The 20,904-nt window shown below is 39.1% G+C and overlaps 1 protein-coding gene across 2 annotated transcripts in view; it reads right to left on the bottom strand.

Annotated features, from left to right (window-relative positions):
- Positions 1–235: 235 nt before the first annotated feature.
- Positions 236–20,904, bottom strand: part of SPON1 (spondin 1) — a 288,707-nt gene continuing 268,038 nt past the window's right edge. For both annotated transcript variants that reach the window (XM_085063050.1, XM_085063049.1), the window contains exons 8-16: positions 10,623–10,824; positions 9,951–10,091; positions 9,547–9,622; positions 8,928–9,110; positions 8,434–8,604; positions 7,232–7,399; positions 6,252–6,416; positions 4,704–4,967; positions 236–3,975 (exon numbers count right to left, since the gene is read on the bottom strand). In XM_085063050.1, coding sequence (XP_084919176.1) covers positions 3,812–3,975; positions 4,704–4,967; positions 6,252–6,416; positions 7,232–7,399; positions 8,434–8,604; positions 8,928–9,110; positions 9,547–9,622; positions 9,951–10,091; positions 10,623–10,824 — 1,534 coding nt within the window. In that variant the 3' untranslated portion in view covers positions 236–3,811. The remainder of the gene's footprint in view (positions 3,976–4,703; positions 4,968–6,251; positions 6,417–7,231; positions 7,400–8,433; positions 8,605–8,927; positions 9,111–9,546; positions 9,623–9,950; positions 10,092–10,622; positions 10,825–20,904) is intronic.

Raw genomic sequence — 20,904 nt, 5'->3', positions numbered from 1 at the left:
ATCCCAAGGTACCCTGTGATTTCTAGAGAACAAAAACCTATTTGACAAAGACCTTGATGCAAACAACTTCCAAGTAGAGAGAATGACTGGTTTTAGTGAAATCCACTCACTCCTGATATCCTGTTACCTTGAACAGGAGTAAAGTGTAAGCAAGAACATGACTCCTCATATTTTTAAGTGTTTTTTTGGTGTACATGATCCTATTAGTTGAACAGAATCTCATACAAGTGTAAAATTCATAGTAAAGATGTCTTTATTCCAAAATAATAATAATAATTATAATAATAATAATAATGTGTTAGGCAGACAGCTACAAAACATCTACACAAGACTTTGGTAAGAAATGTTCATGGTAGCTTTTTCATAATTCCACAGCAAACAAAAACAACAAAGGAAATCTAAAAATGCAATCAAATAAAACTGTAACTTGTATGCCGCACACAGAGAGTCCTACTGTACATTTGTTAAGCCCCTAACTTTTCTTTTTCATCATGTGTAAAGATTCTATAGTTTGTATATTAGAAAAAAAACATACGCACAATGCTAAAATCGGATAGTTGAGGTCTACAAAACTGGTGTGACATCTGTGCTTTCAGTTCAGCAGGATTATTCAAGACATCAGAACGATAACAGTTCTCATTTTTACTGACTGATCATCAGTGCCTATTACACTACTAAGAAAGTTTACAGTAACAATGCAAGACTTCTACATGTTGTATATCAGAGCTTTTTCTTTTTTTTTTTCTGAATAGAAAATCAACCTTATTTTTTCTTCGTTTGTTTTTGTTTGTGTTTCTTTTTCTTTTTTTTTTTTTACAAAATGTAACAAGCTTAAATGTTTCTCTTGTATCAAGTTAGAAGAAAGACGAGTGATCCGTAAAATGCTTGAACAGAAAAACAGTGTGAAAAGCTGAACATAGGCAGGAGTGTTCACACATTTCTGACCTGGTGCAATCTACCTTGTCACTTCAGTATTAACAAGGTGGGGGAAAAACGAATTGCAACATTCAGAACTTTATTGAGCCTAAGAGAAATGACTGGAAATCACACTGGACAGCCTTCTAAGAGAGAGACAAGGAAAAGTATATGGAGAATCAAATTGCTAAGAACCACGGAGAAAGGAATGGCAGATTGTTTTAATGGACAATGTTGTGGGCAGGTTTAGAAAGATGTTGTGTGTTTTCTGTATACCTAAAGGTGTTTTTGGACTATGTGGCCTTTGGCAAAAGAAGTATTCAGCAGACAAAAGAGCTTGGTCAGCAGGAACAAATGTGAAAATGAAAATACAACACTGGGTTTAATCGATTATTTGCTGAAACAGGCACGGTTTTGCAAGATGAGCTTGAACAAGCGGTAAGGGTTGATGAGCTAAATCTGGTTCCTGAACTCAGCAATATTTTTCCATTCAGGAGAAATTTTCCTCTTCTGCTCCCTCTGCCCCAGGCTCATAGATCCTTCAAAGCCTTCAAAACCACTCTGCAACACATTTATGGTCAAAGAGTACTGTTCTGAGTGAATGGCCTGAGCTGGGACACCTCTGCCAGCTCAGCCAGAGATATGGCTCTGCCCTGGCCAGGTCTCTGGCATTCATCACTGTGGTCCTTCTCTGCAGTTTCTTCACCTGATATATGCTCAGCTGGTCACTCCTCCAGTACCTATAACATCATTCCACTGTTTTGTTTTTGTTTTTTTTTTGTTGGACTTTCTTTTTTTGGTCATAAAAGTGAAATGTAAAGTCCTAAACGCATTGGTAAGGGACAATCTTGCTGCTATGCTGTAATGGCAGTGCTGTAGAGACAGAAACTGCAGAATTTTTGAACAGGCACAAGGAGGCAAACTATCTGAATTATTAAGTGAGCCAGGCTGTGCAAAAAGTAAAATGTTTGGTTTTAGCATTAAACCTTGCTGTATTCTTTATTCTCCTGGTTTGGTTGACTGTGGGCATTCACACATTTCCTTTAGCAGCAGCAGGAGAAGGTTCACACTGCAGTTGTTCCATTATTTCCCTGCCTTTCCTTCATTCCTAATCTGCAAAAAGTAGCAAAATACCTCAAGGGGTTGGGCTGTGCCAGCTGTGGGAGTCCTGAGCAGCCCTTGCAGTGTTCAGGGGAGAAATGCTGATTTAAAAATCCAAAATTAATGCACCCAGCCCATTGAGCCCATCAGGTACAGAGGATCCCCAGGGTGGTGTGGTGACAGTGGGGAGGAGGAACAGCTCAGAGGGTTGTGGTGCACAGCAGACACTCACACCCCAGGTGTCAGATCCCTAGGGAGGACCTTAACCAAGTGTTAAGGAAGTGAGTAAATTACTTAAGGCTGGTTTGAAGAGACTATAAAAAAATTTCTCTCCATTCATTTCTCTCAAGCTGAAGAGTCAGCATCAACAGTCTTTTTATTCAGTGCATTGTTATCACTTCTGTAGAGGCATAAGGGAATGCTGCCTTTCCTGGACCAAAAGATAACCCATCACCTTCCCCTCTTAATGCTTTGTTGAACTTACAAGACAATATTTTATTCCAACAGCAAGTGGAGCCAAGGGTCCCACTGATTACACCTGAAACTGTGGAGGGATGAAAGCTAAATTCTTCAGGAGATGGGGTAAAACAGTAATTAGGAAGGTGAGGAGGTATTTTCCAATCCCAGGCAGTTTGTTGATCATTTAAGTAGTCAGGGAGGGCATTTAACCTGGCTGTTATATCTACAAATGGCTAATTCTCACAAATTTAGTAATTTTTAGATTATCTTATTCTCTGAGTAAAAAAAAAAAAACATAGATGACACTGCAGTGAATGTATTGTTGTGCCAATCTCTAATTAGTTTTTTAAAAGACTGTCGTTTCCTTTCAGAGGCTCATTTCAATTTTAAGGGATGCATGAGAATGTGGTTCACCTTTTCTCTACCATTTTTGTTTTATTATAAACTTATTTCCCTCTTTTCTTGTGACTAACATCCTTGTGAAAATGACTCTTATTTTTTAATGTCTCTCATGTGGAAATTTTCCTGTGACACAGCTGTTGCAACACTCAGGACCAATTTCTACTAGTTCTGTATCCATTTTGAGAGGAAATGGACAGACCAAATATGGAATCTACACATATGATATTTGCATGTTTTCTTTATGTGCTCTCTTGACTGTGACTGTGTAGTAGTCAGACATCGAGCTGCAAAAATTATTTCCTTTTTAAGTTTTGAAGAAACAAAGACCTTTTTTGCATGGACCACAGCATCCATGTGAAGAAAAGTATTTAGGATTATTATTATTATTATTATTATTATAACTACCAGCTTAACCCAATAGTGTCAAAAGACAAACATGCACCTTTAATGTTATTGAACCAGCATTACTGAAATTACTCCTTGGCATAGTTGTGTAATCACAGAGGCACTGCTTTGGATTTTCAAAATCAAACCTAGAGAGAAATCTTCCCACATAGGAAACTTTCTGTCACTTTAGCTCAGTTTTGTTAATATGCATGCACCCCATGTCTTTACAAGTAGTGTTTGTATATGGCTATTCCATGTCCACAGATATGTCTATATTTTAGTTAAATAACTCATAATGACTTTATTATTTTTATGCATTAAGGGCTGGCTGGAGTACCAAAGATTTACTCTCAGCAGAAATCTGTGAGGAAATATTTATAAAATATTTTTCTTGCACCAGCAAGACTAAAAAGCAAACCACACTGCAAAAATGAAAACTAATATACACTTTATATTTGTTGCTGTTGTTGTTGTTGTTTTAAAAAAGACAAACCAAGGTTGACTTTCCATTTAGCTCAGAGTGCATCACTTGGAACCTTGTGTTTTGTTAACAAGGATGAACATTACATGCTCTCAGCTCCTTTTTGTCTTTGCAGCTGGTAAACTGAGTGCTTTTGGACCTCTTCTTTACCATCATGTAGCGCTCCTGAATTCCACCTCCACAGAGGGTAGAACATTCTGTCCAAGCAGTCCATGGTTTCAGCCTACAAACTGAAAAGAGTAAGTGATTTGATTAAGTTTTCACTAGTAGAAACCCCTGTTAAATATCAACAACTTGCATTTGTCAAACACTGAAAAAAAATTAAAAATAAATTTAATGTGTACATTATAAAAGATATAAAATAAGAAATGGTTAAATGTCAGACAAGTATGAGCCACAACTTAGCAGTAGTTCCTATCCAGGTAAAACTCTACCATAAGATATTAGGTTCTGTGGATTTGGGGAGTCAGTGCTTGATGATACTGTGCCCCATTGGAAAAGCAGTTCAAGCAGATCTCTTGGAGCAGTCTGAGTCTGAATCACACCATTGAGGTGGAAATTAATTTAGTTTTAAAATTCCCCATTGGATCTAGGAGCAATTATTTTAAATGTTTGAAGCTAGCTGGATGTAAAGGTTGTCACCCAGATCTGCTGAAATTGCAATCAGTCCTGTGCCAGGTGTAAATCTTAAACTTTGACAACCTTTTGTGTGGAGTAACTAAAATATTTTTAGTGATGGGACACAGACAGATGTGGGCTTTTCTCCATGGTGCCCCAAAGTTAGGCTGGGTGATTTTGGTGACAGGCAAGCCCTGAAAGTGACTATGTTTTATTGTATGGGTAGAACTTCTCCTTGACTGAAATGTTGAAGAGGCTCTCACAGAATGCAGTGGAGCTGCTCACAAACCCCTGTCATGCAGAAAAGCCATGAACACACTGCAGGTGGTTCCACACTCACCTGGGTACTGCTCACTATCTAAGTTCTTCTTTGCCTGTTCACTCCTCCTTTTCTCCCTGGCCTCCTTCCAGCGCCTCTTTTCCATCCCTGAGCCCCTCAGGCATTTCCTCACTCGGCATTTTGTGCGCTGGACGGTCTCTGGGCAAGCTGCTCCTCCAAACTGGGGCTCAATTTTGATCATCCTTGTCCTGATCATGTGGCCCTTCCCACACGAGGTGTTGCACTCAGACCACTGGGACCACTCTGTCAGCTCACAGTCGATGGCTGCAGAGAGGAAGAAGCAGAAATGTGACACAAAATCCATCAGATCTGAACACGAGGTCAAGGTGTGCCTGGTGAGTCTTTACACCCCAAATACATGAACCCTGCTTAAGCCCCCAATCTCCTCAGAAAATGTTTTGAGGCTGTATGTCAAAGTTTTCTGAGTCCATTCCCAGCAGAATTATTATTGGACACTCTCCTCAATTTCTTCTTCAAGAGTGGTGCTGGCAGATCACTAAAATTACAAAGAACATATAAATAATTCTCCTGTGACTCCTTCAATTTTCCCACCCATCTGTCTGTTTTGTAATGAAAAGCTGTTGAAAATTGAGTTATATTTAAAAAGAATTTGCTGCCTCTGAGATCTAAGCCTTGCTTTGCAGGCAGTGTTATGCAATAAGCCATATTCAATAATATCATTATATCTTAAAAGTTTTCATCTTTCAGCACTGCTTAACACTTACAGCCCCAGTGAATAATAAACAGAATTATATTTCACATTATTTAAGAAAAGCTGAATGAGCAATTATAGTGTAAAAGCCTTTTTAACAGATACTTTCTGTGAAAAATAATGTAATTTGTGATAAAACCTCATAAACCAGATGGAAACAGGATGCTAAAAGCAATCATATCTCATTCATTCAGCAGTGCCTTAGGCTATCACACTACACAAAGACTGAAAAGCAACTAGAAATTTGCACTGCCCAAGAAGTGGGGGATTTTAATGGAATAAGGTAAAAAAATCACTACAGCTGTCTCCACACCATCCACTGGCAGGTTGCAAAGTGATACCATTCAGAGATGAATCAAAGGTGGAAAAAGCCTCTTTTGTGCTCTTTTTGAGCTAAAAGAATCACACAGGTGATTTTACCTCTTCTTTCTTTCCTTCCTGGCACATGTTTTGCATTTGAGTGAAAACAGAAGTTTTATAATTCTGACTTATTTCCTGCTGGGAAGTTGCCTGAAGCTGCAGTGTGTTAAACATGCAGAACTGTATTCCCACAGCAATGCTGGGAATCTGCATAGGGGGAAGTAAGACATGGTCATATTCCAGCTCTCAGTTACTGAAAGTGTATAAAATAATAATAATTATAATAATAATTGTAATAATAATGATGATGGTGATAATAATTAATAATAATAATAACAATACAGGTTTTTTTAACAATGCACAGTTGATACCCTGCCTATGTAAGAAGTGATGCTAAGAAATGATGATAGAGGTTTGACCCATAGATTTTGGCACTTGTATTTAGCCTCCACTTCCAGGGGGTTTTCCAAACTTACGGCACTCGGGCAGCATGCACTTCTCTGCTTGCTCCAGCTCCTCGTTGCAGTCTCCAAGCTCAGCAGCAGATTTCAGCATCCTCTGCCTGGTTCTCATTCCCTTCCCACAGGTCACACTGCAGTCACTCCATTCAGACCAGGGAGAGAGCAGGCAGGGGATGGTATCTGATGGAAAATGAAAAGGTAATGAATTCTTATTATTAATAAATTATGAAGGTAAACATTTTGAAAATAATACAGGTGGATAATGTGCTATATTATCATCAACCAATTATACCTTCTTCTCACAAGCTGAATGGTGTTGCTGATGGAGCTCAGAAAGCTTTATATTAAATTGAAAGCTTTTGCTTGATTAAAATTTTTTTTTCTATATCTGCTGAGTCCCAGTGCAGCTGGGGGATAGCTTAAGGAGCTACGTTTCAATCATAACTCCTGTAAAAAAAAAGGGCATTGTTGCAGTGAGCAGAACTGGAAGTCAATTTAGTCTAAAAGGTGAAACTTCCATATTTAATCTACCAAAATTTAGTATTTCCTAGGAAATTAATAGTGACAGTAAGGGTGAGACTGGCTGACTGCACAAAAGAAACACCTTAATTTCTGAGCTGTTAATGGGCTAAGAGGAGAGGGCACTGTTGTTGAGGGTTTTTTGGGCTTTTTTGTTTTGTTTTGTTTTATTCTTGCCTTATGGTCAAATAAACCTCATATTGCATAACTTAGAGTTGTTTAGGTATGGCTGACTGATTCACACACCACTGTGTGGGTCACAGAGTAATAAGATCCCACTGAATGTCTTTTATTGATGCTCTCATCCTGATGGTGCATATGCTACTTAAATGCACAATCCCCAGGATTTTTCTCCTCATTTTAAGGAGAACAAGGAAAAGCAGCACTGGTTTATCTGTGTTCTTTGTGTGCTGGGACAATGTGTCAGAAATGATGTCTCTTTTTACAGCAGAGGAGAGGAACTCCCAAACACTCACGGCATTCAGGCATCATGCACTTCTCTGCCTCTGTGGTCTCTGCCTTGCACATGGATCCATCAGCTGGAGTCATCTTGATCATTCTGTGCCTCCTCTTCATCCCTGTGCCACAGCTGGCGCTGCATTCATCCCACTCACCCCATTCAGTGACAAGGCAGCTGCTGGGAGCTGTGCAAAGGGGACAGAGGAAATTGTTCATTAGTGTCACAGCATCAGCAGAGTTGAGATCATTGGAGTCCACTGTCATGGCCCTTTACTGGTTCATCCCCAAGTCACACCATGTCCCTGAGAGTGTTGTCCAAATGTTTCTTGAACTCTGCCAGGCTCAGTGCTGTGACCACTGCCCTCTGGACCCTCTTCCAGTGCCCAGTCTTCTCCTGATATCCAACTGAAACCTCTCCTGACACAACTTCAGGCCATTCCCTTAGTCCTGTCACTGTCACTACAGAGCAGAGATCAGTGTCTGCCCCTCCCCTTCCCTCATGAGGAAGTTGTAACTGCAATGAGGTCTCTCCTCAGTCTCCTCCAGGCTAAACAGACCAACTGAGCTTAGCAGCTCCTGCTATGGCTTCCCCTCAAGGCCCTTCACCACCTCTGTAGCTCCCCTTTGGTCACTCTAATATCCTTCTTACACTGTGGCACCCAAAGCTGCCCCCAGCACTGGAGGTGAGGCTGCCCCAGCTCAGAGCAGAGCAGGACAATCCCCTCCCTTGCCCAGCTGGCAGTGCTGTGCCTGATGTCTCCCAGGACAGGGATGTCCCTCCTGGCTGCCAGGGCACTGCTGGCTCATTTTCAACTTGCCACTGACCAGGACCCCCAGGTCCCTTTCCTAGACACTGCTTTCCAGCCTCTTGCTCCCATCTGTCTGTACATCCAGGGTTGCCCCATCTCAAGTTCAGAATCCAGCACTTTCTCTTGTTGGACTTCATATATTTGGCAATTGCCCAGTTCTTTAATTTGTTGAGGTCTCTCTGCAAGGCCTCCCTGCTTCTGAGGGAGTCAAAAGCTCCTGCAGTTTTATACCATCTGTTAACTTGCTTAGTATCTCTTCCAGTCCTGTGTCTAAGTAATTTATTAAGGTATTGAAGAGCACAGGGCCCAAGATGGAGCTCTGTGGAACCCCACTAAAGTTCACATAAAAAGTGATTTGGGCAGTGCTCCTGCTCTTGGCTGGATTTTATAAAGCTGAATAAAACACTTACAGCATTCCTCATTTACAATACACTTCTCAGTCTCTTCAGTAGGCACTTTGCACATGGAGCCATCCTCAGGGAACTGTTTCACATATCTCTCCCTGGATCTCGTTCCCATCCCACAGGAGACGCTGCAGGGGGACCATGTAATCCAGTCAGACATCATGCAGGTGGAGCCATCTGCAATACAGAGAGCCATTTCAATGGTGGATATTCACAGAACTGCTGCCCATTTGTGTGCAGCAGCACTTTCATGCTGTCTTTCACATTGTCCTCTCCTCCACACATCCTTCACTCCTTTCCTTCATACTTCTGTGTACTTCAGGCACTGACTCTGCTGAGATGCAGAAAAATTACTGCAGACAGCTTCCATTCATGTTCTGCAGCAACTTTCTGTTTGCCATAACCCAAACCACACTTCAGCAGCCAACATCCTAAAGAACTTTACAGGAAAAGTAAACTCTACAAAGTATTCTTCTCCTCCACCTTCCATTCCTGCTTACCTTCATCACTACAGCCTGGACCCATGCAGGGCTGGAAATCTTGAGTGTCTGGGCAGGGCACACTGAGGTCCAGCTGAGCTTTAAGCATTCTCTGCCTCATCCTCTTGCCCTTTTCACAGGTAGAAGAGCTGCAGGCTGACCATGGGGACCAGTTGGAATAAATGCAGGTCTCAGGAGTATCATCTGAATAGTGAGGAAAAGCACAGAATGTTAAAAATAGTCTTCCATTTTCTTTCCTTTACTCAGCTGATGATTACTTTAGATTCTAATAGGAAACATTATTTCCTTCTGCATTTTATCTTCTCCATTTTAGCCCATTAGAAAAAAGAATTACCAATTGCCAACTTTCATTTAAAAAAAATAATTATTTGAACCCCAAAAGTCTTCTCTCTTTTATGACCTGTATTGTTATTGTCATCTTCTAGGTATACATGCAATTTCTTTTCTGTATAAGGGAAGGCTAATAGAAGATACCAGAAGAGATGAAAACCTAAATCACTGTTTGACATGGAGAGAAATTTTTGCTCCTAAGTCACCTTCCTACCTTATCTACAAATGACAGAGAAGAATGGAACAAAATATAAATTATTAGTAATGCACAAACTCATTTCAAACGTACCTTCTTCTTTTTCCTCCGGTGCTAGATCTGCCACAATATCATCTATGTTATCAGGAACGATATTGCACTGTTCCCCCTGAAAAAAAATGATTGTGGACACTTAAAAGAGGAAGCTCATACATGAGGGGTTCAACCAGTACATTGGGAGGCACTACTGTGTCTGCAGCACCCTTTTCTCTTCAAATTCCTAGGCATACTTTGGGAAAATCCCCAAATTAAGCAGAAATAATTGCTAGAATTAGAAGAATACCTTAAGAGAGTTCTATTTTTTTAATGCCATTATGTTCGCTGTGGGTAGGTAAAGAGTGTAGATTTGGAGGGAAGGGGGAGAAAGTATTGATTGGTTTTTTGGTTTATGAAGTGGGGTTTCTTGCTTGTTGGAGAATTTGACTCATGTGTTCTACCTTGCGTGCAATTCTCTCAATGACAACTCTGGCCACCAGCTTGATAGATCCTCCTTCTGGGTCATAAAATGGACTTTGAGGATGATCTAAGCTTGTCAGAGGCCTGATCTTCTCCTGAGGCACTGTAGGTTTGTTAGGAGACTGCAATCAAAGAGAAAAAAAAGGTTAAAAATGAAACTAATGATTAATAATACAATTAATCTGCAGAAATTAAAACTTCTCTGACATGCTAAACTGCAAAACTCCAATGTAAGATGACCTTAGTACATTCATGCTTAATGGTAAGGGGGTTGTTCTGTTTTGTTGTGGTTTTGTTTGTTTGTTTGGGGGGTTTTTTTGTTGTTTGGATTGTTTGGAGGTTTGTTTGTTTTGGCTTTGTTGTTGTTTTTGTGGTTCCTTCCAGCCTTACCCATCCTGTGATTCTGTGGTAATAATGCCCCAGGTGAATATAATATTATCCCATCAATAATAATGCTCAAGGAATTCATGCACAATGACCAACAGTGAAGTGTAGTTAACATGTTTAAACGACTTTTAATTCATTATGAGAAACATTTTTACCAGAGTAAAAAGTATAAATTAACAGGGCACATACAGCATCACCACGGACCAAACAGCTTTCCTACACCCCTGCTTTGATGCATTTGAATAAGTTACAGAGAGTCCCTGTACCTCGTAGGTGACGCCGCTGTCCGTGCCAGCATCCCAGGGGATCAAATCCTGCACCACCTTCTGCACCCAGCCGCAGTCCTTGGTGCAGAGATCTTCGGCTGAGAGCCCCACGTTCCAGTCGGGGCTGGGGCCCAGCATGGTCAGGAAGGACATCAGGTGCCGGTGGCGATCCACGGAAAACTCGGCAGAGGGAGCAGCTCGCCTGCAAACCCGAGGAGAAGAGGTATGGTACTAACTACTGCAGCCAGGTTTGCGGCTAGAGGGAGTGGAATGAAGCTGGGGTTTCCGGCTGGGAAATACCGAACCATGCCTGGTTCATGGGATGGAGGAGCAGGACCAGGAAAAGGCACTCCTTTGGCATCATTTGAGGAGATTTGCACTTTAATAGGTGGAAGAGATATAGAAACACAGAGCTGCAGCAGTGTGCTCATGTGTTAGTGGTATTAATACAATAATAATAATAATAATAATAATAATAATAATAATAATAACATCTGTCAAAACTCCTGCAAAAATTGTGGTTAAAATAGCAGAGCAGTGCCCTGAAGCCTTGATTGGCAGGTTACTTTTCACCCCGGCCCCAAAGATAGTATAAGTTTTAATGCCAAAGGTTCTTGGAAGCACTACAGTGTGTGCAGAAAAGAGCTCATTAATAGAGTTTTAATGCTCATGTAAGTGAGAGATGAGTGGTCACTGCCAGCCCCGCAGAGTTCAGCCAAGACTTCGGCAGATTCCTGCCAGTGATGTGAGAATTCCTCCATTCATCCTGCCTTTGTCAGCTGTCCCCTGGGGAATAAACCTGCTGAATCATGCAGTGCTGACAGCAGCTACCACATTCCTGTGCAAATGGCAATCAAATCAGGCCTCACTGGAGGCTTCTGTTCACACATGAAGAGCTGGAACCCTTCGTGGCATTTTTCTCATGAGCAACAAAATTTGCAGAATTATTTAAAATATTACTTTGGTAATTCTGTACTAAACACTGGTGTGATGTCAGCCTTAAGTTTTCTTCAGCCACAGGACTTGGGTTAATACAGTCAAGTCAAGGTTGTTTTTCTCTCTTTTCAATTTTATGCCAAAGTACACTGGTTCAGAGCATCTAAAGACCACATTTATTTTAAATGTGGGGTGTTTTTACAGTGTTATTTATCCTTCCCATTTTAGTTAGGCAACTAATAATAATGTACATGCATTCATAATAGTGCACATACACTGTTCTACTGTAGTCATAAGGAGTTTATTCTTCCAAAAATGCTCGCATAGCTGTAAGAATGTGATTTTTTTTGTTTATTTTTTCTGGCTGAAAGCACTCCCAGCACATTAATAAAAACAGAACAGCTCAAAGACAATGATTTTTAGTAGTTATCATGAAGCTTCAGATGTAAGATATTTAAAAGTTAGTGCATTTAGTTCCTCTTTAAAAGGCAAGTTAAGAAGCATTTGCTAATGTGTAAAATGGTCTGGCCACTTCTCTTCCTTCCAGAGTCTTTAGAAGTTGTTTCTTACTGTGTAAATTATCTTACATTGAATTAAAGACTCTGAGTAGAAGAGTTGCTAAGTATTTTATGTCATTAATCCTGCCTTTTCCAGAAAGAAATGCAAATTACTTTTTGGGTATTTTTATTAGAGATAGAAGTCTGATTGCAGTTTGTCTAATGCAAAGTCATAAAATAATGAATGACGGTATCAGCTTCACTCAGTGAATGCAGTATCCTGATATATTTGTCAAGTAAAGAGCTGTGATTAGTCTTAAAAAGCCTATTAACTGGCTTCAAGTAGCTAAAGGATTTACTGCATTATAAGGGTTTCTAAGAATTCCCTATAGGAATTTTATATTTCAAACAGTGCACAGCAACAGTGTAAGCAATACACTGTAAAAATAACAGAGAGATGTGTGTTTGTGCAGCTGATTTTTAGATGGAGAATGTGTCTAACACGGAGGAGGAGGGACAGGGGAAAAGCAAGGGCAGTGGGAAGCAGCTCCTGGCACCCGAGCTGATCCCAGATCAGGGGGAATGTGTGGAGTGACATTGCATTTCAATGCCTTGTATCAGAAAAGACAAGAGAGGGACACACAACTGCACCATTTAAAGGCAGAAGGCTGGGAATTACATGGCCTCTTCAGACCCACAGTGATGGGGAACTTTTGTCACATGTTAGTCTGGTGATAGGCACATGCAATTAAGGCTTTGAATGCTTTTTTACAGAAAATAATATTAATCATCAGATCAATGAAAATAAAAATGTGTGTGTATTTAAATTATTAGTATATTTAAATTATAACAATATCAGTGTTGAAACCCTGTAAAGGAACACTTCAGTATGTGACAGACTCTGCCTACAAGCCTTTGGCTATGTTAAATTATATCAGTCAACTTGAGCCTGCCATCAGTTTCTACTTCAGAGCACTTTGCCAAAAATTACCTATCTTTGCTCCTTTGTTGAGACAGATAGGTAATGTTATAGCCATTTTACTGTATTTTATCCTGTAACAGTTGGAGACAGAAATGTGAATATTATTAGAGGACAAAGGGAGGTATGTTCTCTTCTCTTCTTTCTCCACTCCTGTGCAGACACACACCCAATGCACACAAACTTTGGCTGTAGTGCAGGGCTGGAAATTGTCAAAAAATTTGCATGCAGTGTTTAAGAATGACATATTTAAAATATATATTAATGTAAGATAAGGCACTTGTTACTTTATTAATTTCTGTGTAGGACTATGGATACAAATTTGAACAACAGTTGTGTGACATTGCCCAAAGTTCACCATCCAGAGTTGTTCCTGAGCTGCTGTAATTAAGGAGAAATGGGCTGATCTAAGGCACTGGTCATAGCTGCAACCTGGATGTAGAGATAGGCATAGACTGGGCAGATAAAATAGAGAGCTCTGGTGGGTTTTGTTAGTTTTTAATAATTGGAGAAATTTCAGCTGTTTTTCAGTGTTCAGCTGTACCCACATGAAGGACAGATTTATGAAGCTGGCAGGAACCTAAATCCTTCCTTCGTACCTCAGCAACACATCTGGCTCAAGTGCCCTAAGACTGCACCGTGGAACTCCGTGAGGGAAACCACTGGAAAAAGGTACTCAGTACTTCCTAAATCCAATTTCTTTTCATTTTTGTATTGTCAATAATTTGGATAAAATAGGAATTTGGATAATCTTCTTTCTCTTTTCAAGGCTTATAAATTTTAGGAAAGTGCTCTTCTGCAAGAGGCTGAGCAAGTTTGGTAAAGCCCACAGGAAAGCCTAAAGTGTAAATTACTTGTGAATTTGCTGCAAGAGAAAAATGTGTCACTTTTCCTTCTCCTGGACATATACCTGCTTAAAACCAGTGGCAAATGAGAGCTGCAAAGCAGATCCTAACCCTTAGAAAGTGCCAGGTGAGAGCCTTGAGAGCCCCATGGGGCAGGGGAGCCCTGCTTTCCTTGGCTGAAGCTGGCAGTACTTTTCCACTCTGAGCCCAAGCAATGCTGGCAATTCCTGTCACATAGCACCGAGTGAGACAAGTACCAGGCAGCGTCCTGCATCCCAATGCTTTCCATTTTCTTTATTTCTATTCTATTTTATTCCTATTAGCATGATTAGGATCTCCAGCTATAGGGATGCCATATACTGAGCAGTGTAAGAAAATTGTCTTTTTCCCCCCTGGTTTTGTGTGTCTGGGTTTTGTGGGTTTTTGTTGATTTCTCTTTTTTCTCCCCTTTTTAAGGCTGAAAGAGCACAAACATGATTTTCCTTCACAAGTTTTCTCCCTAAGTGACAATCTAGTTGCTATCAGTGCTGGGGGTGGGGGTCAAGAAAGTCTTTGACAAACCAACAGAAAACTCAGCTTGCTGCAAGATACATTTTTGAGTGTTAAATCAATATTGCTGTGTTCCTCTGAGGTCCATGAAAAAGGTAAAAGAGCACACACACACACAAGGAAAGTGGTTGTGTAGAGTTACTGAGTAGAAATAGCAAAAATAATATTTGGCAGAATAAAACTTTGTGGTTAGTTTTGGTTTAATATTTGACGAGCATAGTGAAAGAAGTGATTAGTAAGTAAAGGAAGAAGAAAAGGGCAGCCTGAGGATACACTCTTTTTCTTTTGGAGGCTAACTAGCTCAACAAATAAGATCATTTATAGGGCTGGGATTGTATCCCCTTTTGAAATTAAATTCTAATTCAGGCAGTCATACAGATTTTATGCAGGGATAAAAAATCTGATATACTATGAATTGAATAGCTCTATGGAGTGTAATGTTATTTGAAACAGTTTAGACTTCTCCAGATTTTTTCACAGATTATATTAAGGTATAATCATCTTAATCCCATTCTTAGAGTCTGGACCCTAGATTTATTTTAATATACCAGGATGTGATCTCCCTTGTGCTCAGGATGACACAGTAGCCTTTTCAGATAGGAAGAAAAAAGTGGAAACAGAGAAACTATTCTAAGTCTGATGCCTACAAGAGGTGGCAGGGAGATGAAAGCACTGTGGAGCACATTGCCACTGGTTTCATATCAGCGTCCTGATGATGGGAAAAAACACTTTTTTTGTTAAGAGTTTAGCTGATTACATGACCATGAAAACAGAATATTGCCAGAAATACTTAATGAACTTTCCATCTTCCTCTGGTAAACAAAAGCAGCATCCTTCTTTTTTTAGAGACTTAAACTGCACCCCATCTGCAATTTCCAGGATGAACATTCCTATTTACTCATCTTTAGAACCTTTTGCTATTGATACAAATAACATAGTGAGCATGGAAAATCACTTCACACCCTTGAACTTCCAACTCTGCACCACCTACCTACCTACCAGCAGCACCTACACAACATCTGCTTTATTGAATACACTTTAAAGTCATAATACCCTGAAAAGTGAACTAGCTTCAAAGGAAAAAAAAAAAAAGAGGAGGAAAAATAAGATCTAAACTTGAATGGAAAATACTCCTTTGGAAGTCTGCAACTAACAGAATAAGTCAGATGACATATTTAGATGATCTATTACTGAGAAAACCAGTTATGAAGTGATGGAAATTAGTATCACCACATGGGCAGAAAAGTTTCATGCACAGGGATCAACAGCTGAACATAAACTCAGAATTTCAGGTTGCACAGAAGGAGGGGGAGAATCTTTAACTTCTGATGAAATGCAGAGCAGGTAAGCATTTAATCTAATGAATAATTTAAACATGTGTGTGTCCCGAAAGAGTCAGGGAAAGAAAAGCTACAAGAACATGAGCACTGAATCAATGAAATTTGACTGACATCCATACAAAAAGTTGAAAAGCACTTTAATGTCAAGCTGTTTGTTTCTCTGAGCACCAAAAGAGAGGAGGTGACAGTAAGAGTTTGGCTATTTTATTACATAAGGAAAGAATGAAAAAAAGCCAGAAAACTCCTAATATGTTTAGCATTTGGACTACAAAACCCCCACGTAACAACCTCTTACCTTGCTTTTAAAAGGCAGCTTTTAAAATGAGAATGTTGCCTATAAGCAGCTGAAAGAGGTGGATATGGTATTACATATTGAACTAGGGGATTAAGTCATTGCCACTGGCATTTTAAACAACTCATCAGAACAAATGTTGCTCTAAAATATCATTAATCTGAGTGTTTTTAGAAAGCATTACAAGAGGAAGGGACTTTGTGCACACATGTTTTGGACATTTTCATGTTGTCCCCTAAGCGTACCTGGATTGCTACTGTAGATAATAATGATATATTTATTCATTACCATCCCAGCTCTTTGATTTAATACCTTCACTCATCAATGGGTATACCTTAATGATGTGATTAACAAATGTGAGCAGGCTTTCTACACTGCAAAAATACCTCAGGTATCTCAAGTTAGGTTGGCTGTTTCTGAAAATGTGGATTTTTTTGTGTGTTCCTCGGAGTTTGTCACAAACAAGGTGTGGTTATCCTGCATTGTGCTGGCAACATTTACTCCTGCTCAGAGGAGCTTTGTGTCCCTTCTTACATCACTTACAATTACACATTAGGTCACATTTACAATCAAACCATGTTTCAGGAGTCACCGGATGGATTCACAAAACCTCTCTTCTTTGTTTCCCAGGAGCTTTGGGGCTACAAATTGCCTGCCTGGAGTAATTACAGCTATATTTACAAAGGAAATCCCATGGGATGTTGTAAGAGAACTTTGTATTTACTTTGCTTTGTACCTATCTCCGTTTTCACCTGGCTGATCTGCCAACCCTGCTTGTCCTGAGAAGCAGCAGTGGCAGAGCAGTTCTTTATCCTGGCAGAAGAACCAGCCCAGCCAGATGTCTGATGCTCCCCTCTCCCACTAACAACATCAGATAAACAGCAGAGATTTATCTATGGGACCATGCTAGCAATGAACTCTGACTTGCTATCAATTTAATTTATTCTGAATGTTAGATTACGGCAAATATCTCCTTTTAATAAAAAATACCATGAGGCTATTTATTGGAATACCTAAAAATGTAGACACTCCAAAATCTTTTAAAGAATTTTAAAATAATATTGTCTTCCTTCTGAAAACTATTAAATTTTCAAACACCATAAGATGGGAATTGCATTTTGCATTTCCCCAGTCCCAGTGTAATCTCTGTAGATACCCAACACCTTTATTAATACAATACACATTCCAGTTCATTCAGCATCTCTCTCCATCCAACATGCACATGCCTCTTGGTGTCTGGAGATGGGAACTAGAGTAAATGTTTAATTATCATTTCATTAATAACACTGAAAAGGGGTAACAACTGGCAGGTTGAAATTTTGCAAATAGGATTCTGCTCACTAGAAATTTAAATGGCAAATTGTCCCATTTACTCGGTGAGTATTTACACAAGAATGAGGAGGCAGGATTAGTAAGGAGACACATAATTGCATGGAAATGATGCTGACGTGATTACTCACAATATTATAAAGGGAAATTATTTTGGCTCAAGGAAAGGCAACAGATGGTTGGGAAATAATCATAAAACTGTAACTACCAATGGGAGGACGTGTAGAGAAAAAAGAAAAAAAAGCAAGTACAGAATGGGATGGGGAAGTTTGATTTAACTGGGTGGTCATTAATTTCCATGAATAATTAGCATAAAGTTCTTGCAGTGATTGTTCTTAGTTACTTCTTTTCTATGTTTTAATACCCAACTTTTTTCTTGCCTAGTGACATTCAAATTTTAAGTAGAAAGTAAATGGTGACAGAAAGTGGAACTGCCATATGTGCTTGCTCTGACAAAAAAATGATCGATACAATTTTTTTTTCTTTTCCAACAAACACATATGTTCTTACTTAAGGGTGTTTTGGTTGTTTTTTTTTTGAAATTGGATTATGAATTTCTTAACGTGGGTGTCAGACCATCTGTCAGACAATGAAGTTTCCCTAGGTCTCAATAAAACACATTACACTTCAGACAATTTTCTTTTTTACAAGCATGATGTGTTTTTTTGATTATTTTTTTAGTCAACACCTAATAAATGTATATGACTGTAAATGGCACTCAGGTGACATGGATTCAGGTAACAGAGTGCTTCACAATAGCGTGGGAATGGATGCTAAGATAGGTAGAAATTTGCAGCCTTGAGCTGCTAAAATACAACTCGGCAGTGTTTTGTCCTGTTGTCTGGGAAAAAAGAAGAGACTCTTATTTTCTCTTTTAAATGGATCTCTGTAGAGACATTTAAATAGAGCAACCAAGTTGTGAGGGTAGTGTATGTTGTTGGGTTTACTCATTCCTGTTGAATTCCTGAAATATTAATGAAACAGAAATTCATATCATTAATGATTTTGTCTTATATTAATTATACAAATATATACATGCACTTTGAGACCAATCTCACTCAGTCTCAAATAAAAAGGCCTATTATTTTATGTGGATTTTTAAAAAATTTATCATCTCTGAGATACATCTGAGATTTTTTGATTTGGGGTAACAAAAATTTCTACTTTTCAAGGGAAAAAATTGTATTTGTATTTAAAGGAACCCTAAAAACAATACTATAAAATAGACTTTATTTTTTCAATATGAAAGAAAAGAATTACCATTTAGATCCAATTTTTACACAAAAGCTTTCATTTTGAAGTCAAAGCCTTTTAACAAGAGTGCTTTGATTCTGTCTCTTGATGGATAAGCTGTTCATTCAACATAAATTTCTCCAGCTGTCAGGAGTTTAGGGACACAACTAAACCTTCCACAGCCATGGAAATGGGGATCACCAGAGGGTTTGGGGTGTGTAAGGCAGCACATCAACAGTGTGAAGGAATGAGATGCAGCAGGAAGGAAGGATGCACCACAGGAAACTTCCTGACATAAAATACAGTTTAACCATTAGCCAAATGCAGAGCTGAAGCATTCAGAACTATTTCAGGGCTCCAGACAAATTTATGTATTTTCCTTCATGTTATCAAAAGCCACAGCTGACTTTTCCCCTGTAGTTTGATTTTTTATATTGGATTGTCCTTTATGCATCACTATTGCTGATTAGATTGGGGGCTAGGATTCTATTTTTGACAATATGAAACTTCACTGGATGGATCCCAGTTATCTATAAAATCATAAAAGAAGGAAATAGCTGAGCCAGACACACCATTGTGTTGCCATGGAGACAAGAGACTCTGTCTGGCCTCTTCATTCCTGTCGTTTTGTACACAACATCTCCAAACTTTGAACATGTTTCTCGGCACCATCCTGTCATTTTGTGGAAGGCAACTTGATTTCCAGCTGGATTGATAGATCTTGGCTTTTACCCCATTTTAGGGTAGACAGCACAATGTGACAGTGGGAGATCACAAGAGAGATAAGGATTCATGGGGGAAAAAGACCCCACAGAGATTTACAGCAGTAAAAAATAAAGACCCATGCTGTAGTGGCACCATTGAAACAAAATGTAGCCTTGCAAGAATGAAAATAGCTACTTTTTAGAACAATGTGTCTGAGGGAAAGCAACAAAGTTCTTTGCAGGCCATCATTATATTAAATCCTGGGATGCACATCCTGAAACAGCTAAAGGTAATGAGAGTTTTAAGGAGTCAATAGGGCATCCACATTCATAAAATCTTACATTTAAAAGATCAGAGCTATCAGAACATCATATTTTCATTATTTATTGATATGTCTTTTTTGCAGGAGTGGGTACCATAGAAAGCCTAAAAAATTCTGAGGGAGTTAATTGTTACTTCCAAGGCTTATGTCTAACTAAACTTATTGAAAATCTAAACCCAGAAATATTATTTTTTGCAGATTTCATTCCTGTCCCCTTCTGAAGAATTGGCTGTAAAACCTGAGTTTTTTAAAGCCAAAGCATTTTCATCATCGCTGCATAACTGTGAGGAAGCTTTTTTACCACACAGCTATGACAAAAGATCTCATCCAAAACTTGAGTACATTAATATGGAAAAGATTTTCTTTTAATTGAAGTACTTTCCTTTTTGCTACATAGAATGTATTTTTCCTCTGAGAGCTGGCTTCTTTTGCCCTTTGTTACATTTCCTGAGAAAGATTTCACTTTAAAGAAGTTAGTTTCTAAGAAAATCAGCTTGAATTTGACCATTTCTTAGGACTTCAAGATAATTTTTTTACTTGTAATGAATATAAGAAAAATATCACTTATTGAGATAAAGAATGAGGGTTTCACCTTTACATCTGTCTTATGTATTACATAAATTCAGGTTGTGATCATGTTTTGCAAGAGTAACACTGCCAGCCATGCTATAGAGTTTAAATGCCAATTTACATGCACTGCTTTCCTCCCTTTCTTCCTGCAGTTTCACCAAAATACATCACTTTTAACTATTAGGAATTATTTCTCGTTCCAGAAAGTTTCAATCCAAAAGTGTCTCTCCCACCAGCCTGACAGGAAAAAAAAAAAAAATTCTGATTTTGTTCTTGCTGCATTTCACTGGCTTCCACGATGGCCTCTGCAGAGTTTGTGTTCATCCATTTATGCTTTCCATGGCATCTCAGAGAAGGTCAGCCTCTGAAGAGATAATGAGCTACCAGATGCTGCCAAGCAATCACAGGAATACTGAGATCTCTGTGCATTCATTAAACTTAGTCAGATTTGGGGGAGTTTTTCAACTAACTGATTGTCAAGTCATTTTTCCAAAGGATGGCAATACGAGACCTCAATCAATAAACAGCTATTATAACATTCTGAACACAAGCAAAATGTTGTCTTTTCCTCCAGCTTGGCATGAAAATTTCAATCTGCACGCTTAGCATGCAGAGAAGTTGAACCAATTGAAAACAAGGTATTGGAATCAGAATCCTACAAGGTGAACCATAGCTGGTACATAAC

The sequence above is a fragment of the Lichenostomus cassidix genome, chromosome 5, assembly GCF_008360975.1.
Source record: "Lichenostomus cassidix isolate B80296 chromosome 5, HeHo_3.0, whole genome shotgun sequence".
NCBI lineage: Eukaryota > Metazoa > Chordata > Aves > Passeriformes > Meliphagidae > Lichenostomus > Lichenostomus cassidix.
The sequence above is the reverse complement of the archived record's forward strand: the minus strand, read 5'-3'. Positions and strand labels throughout refer to the sequence as shown.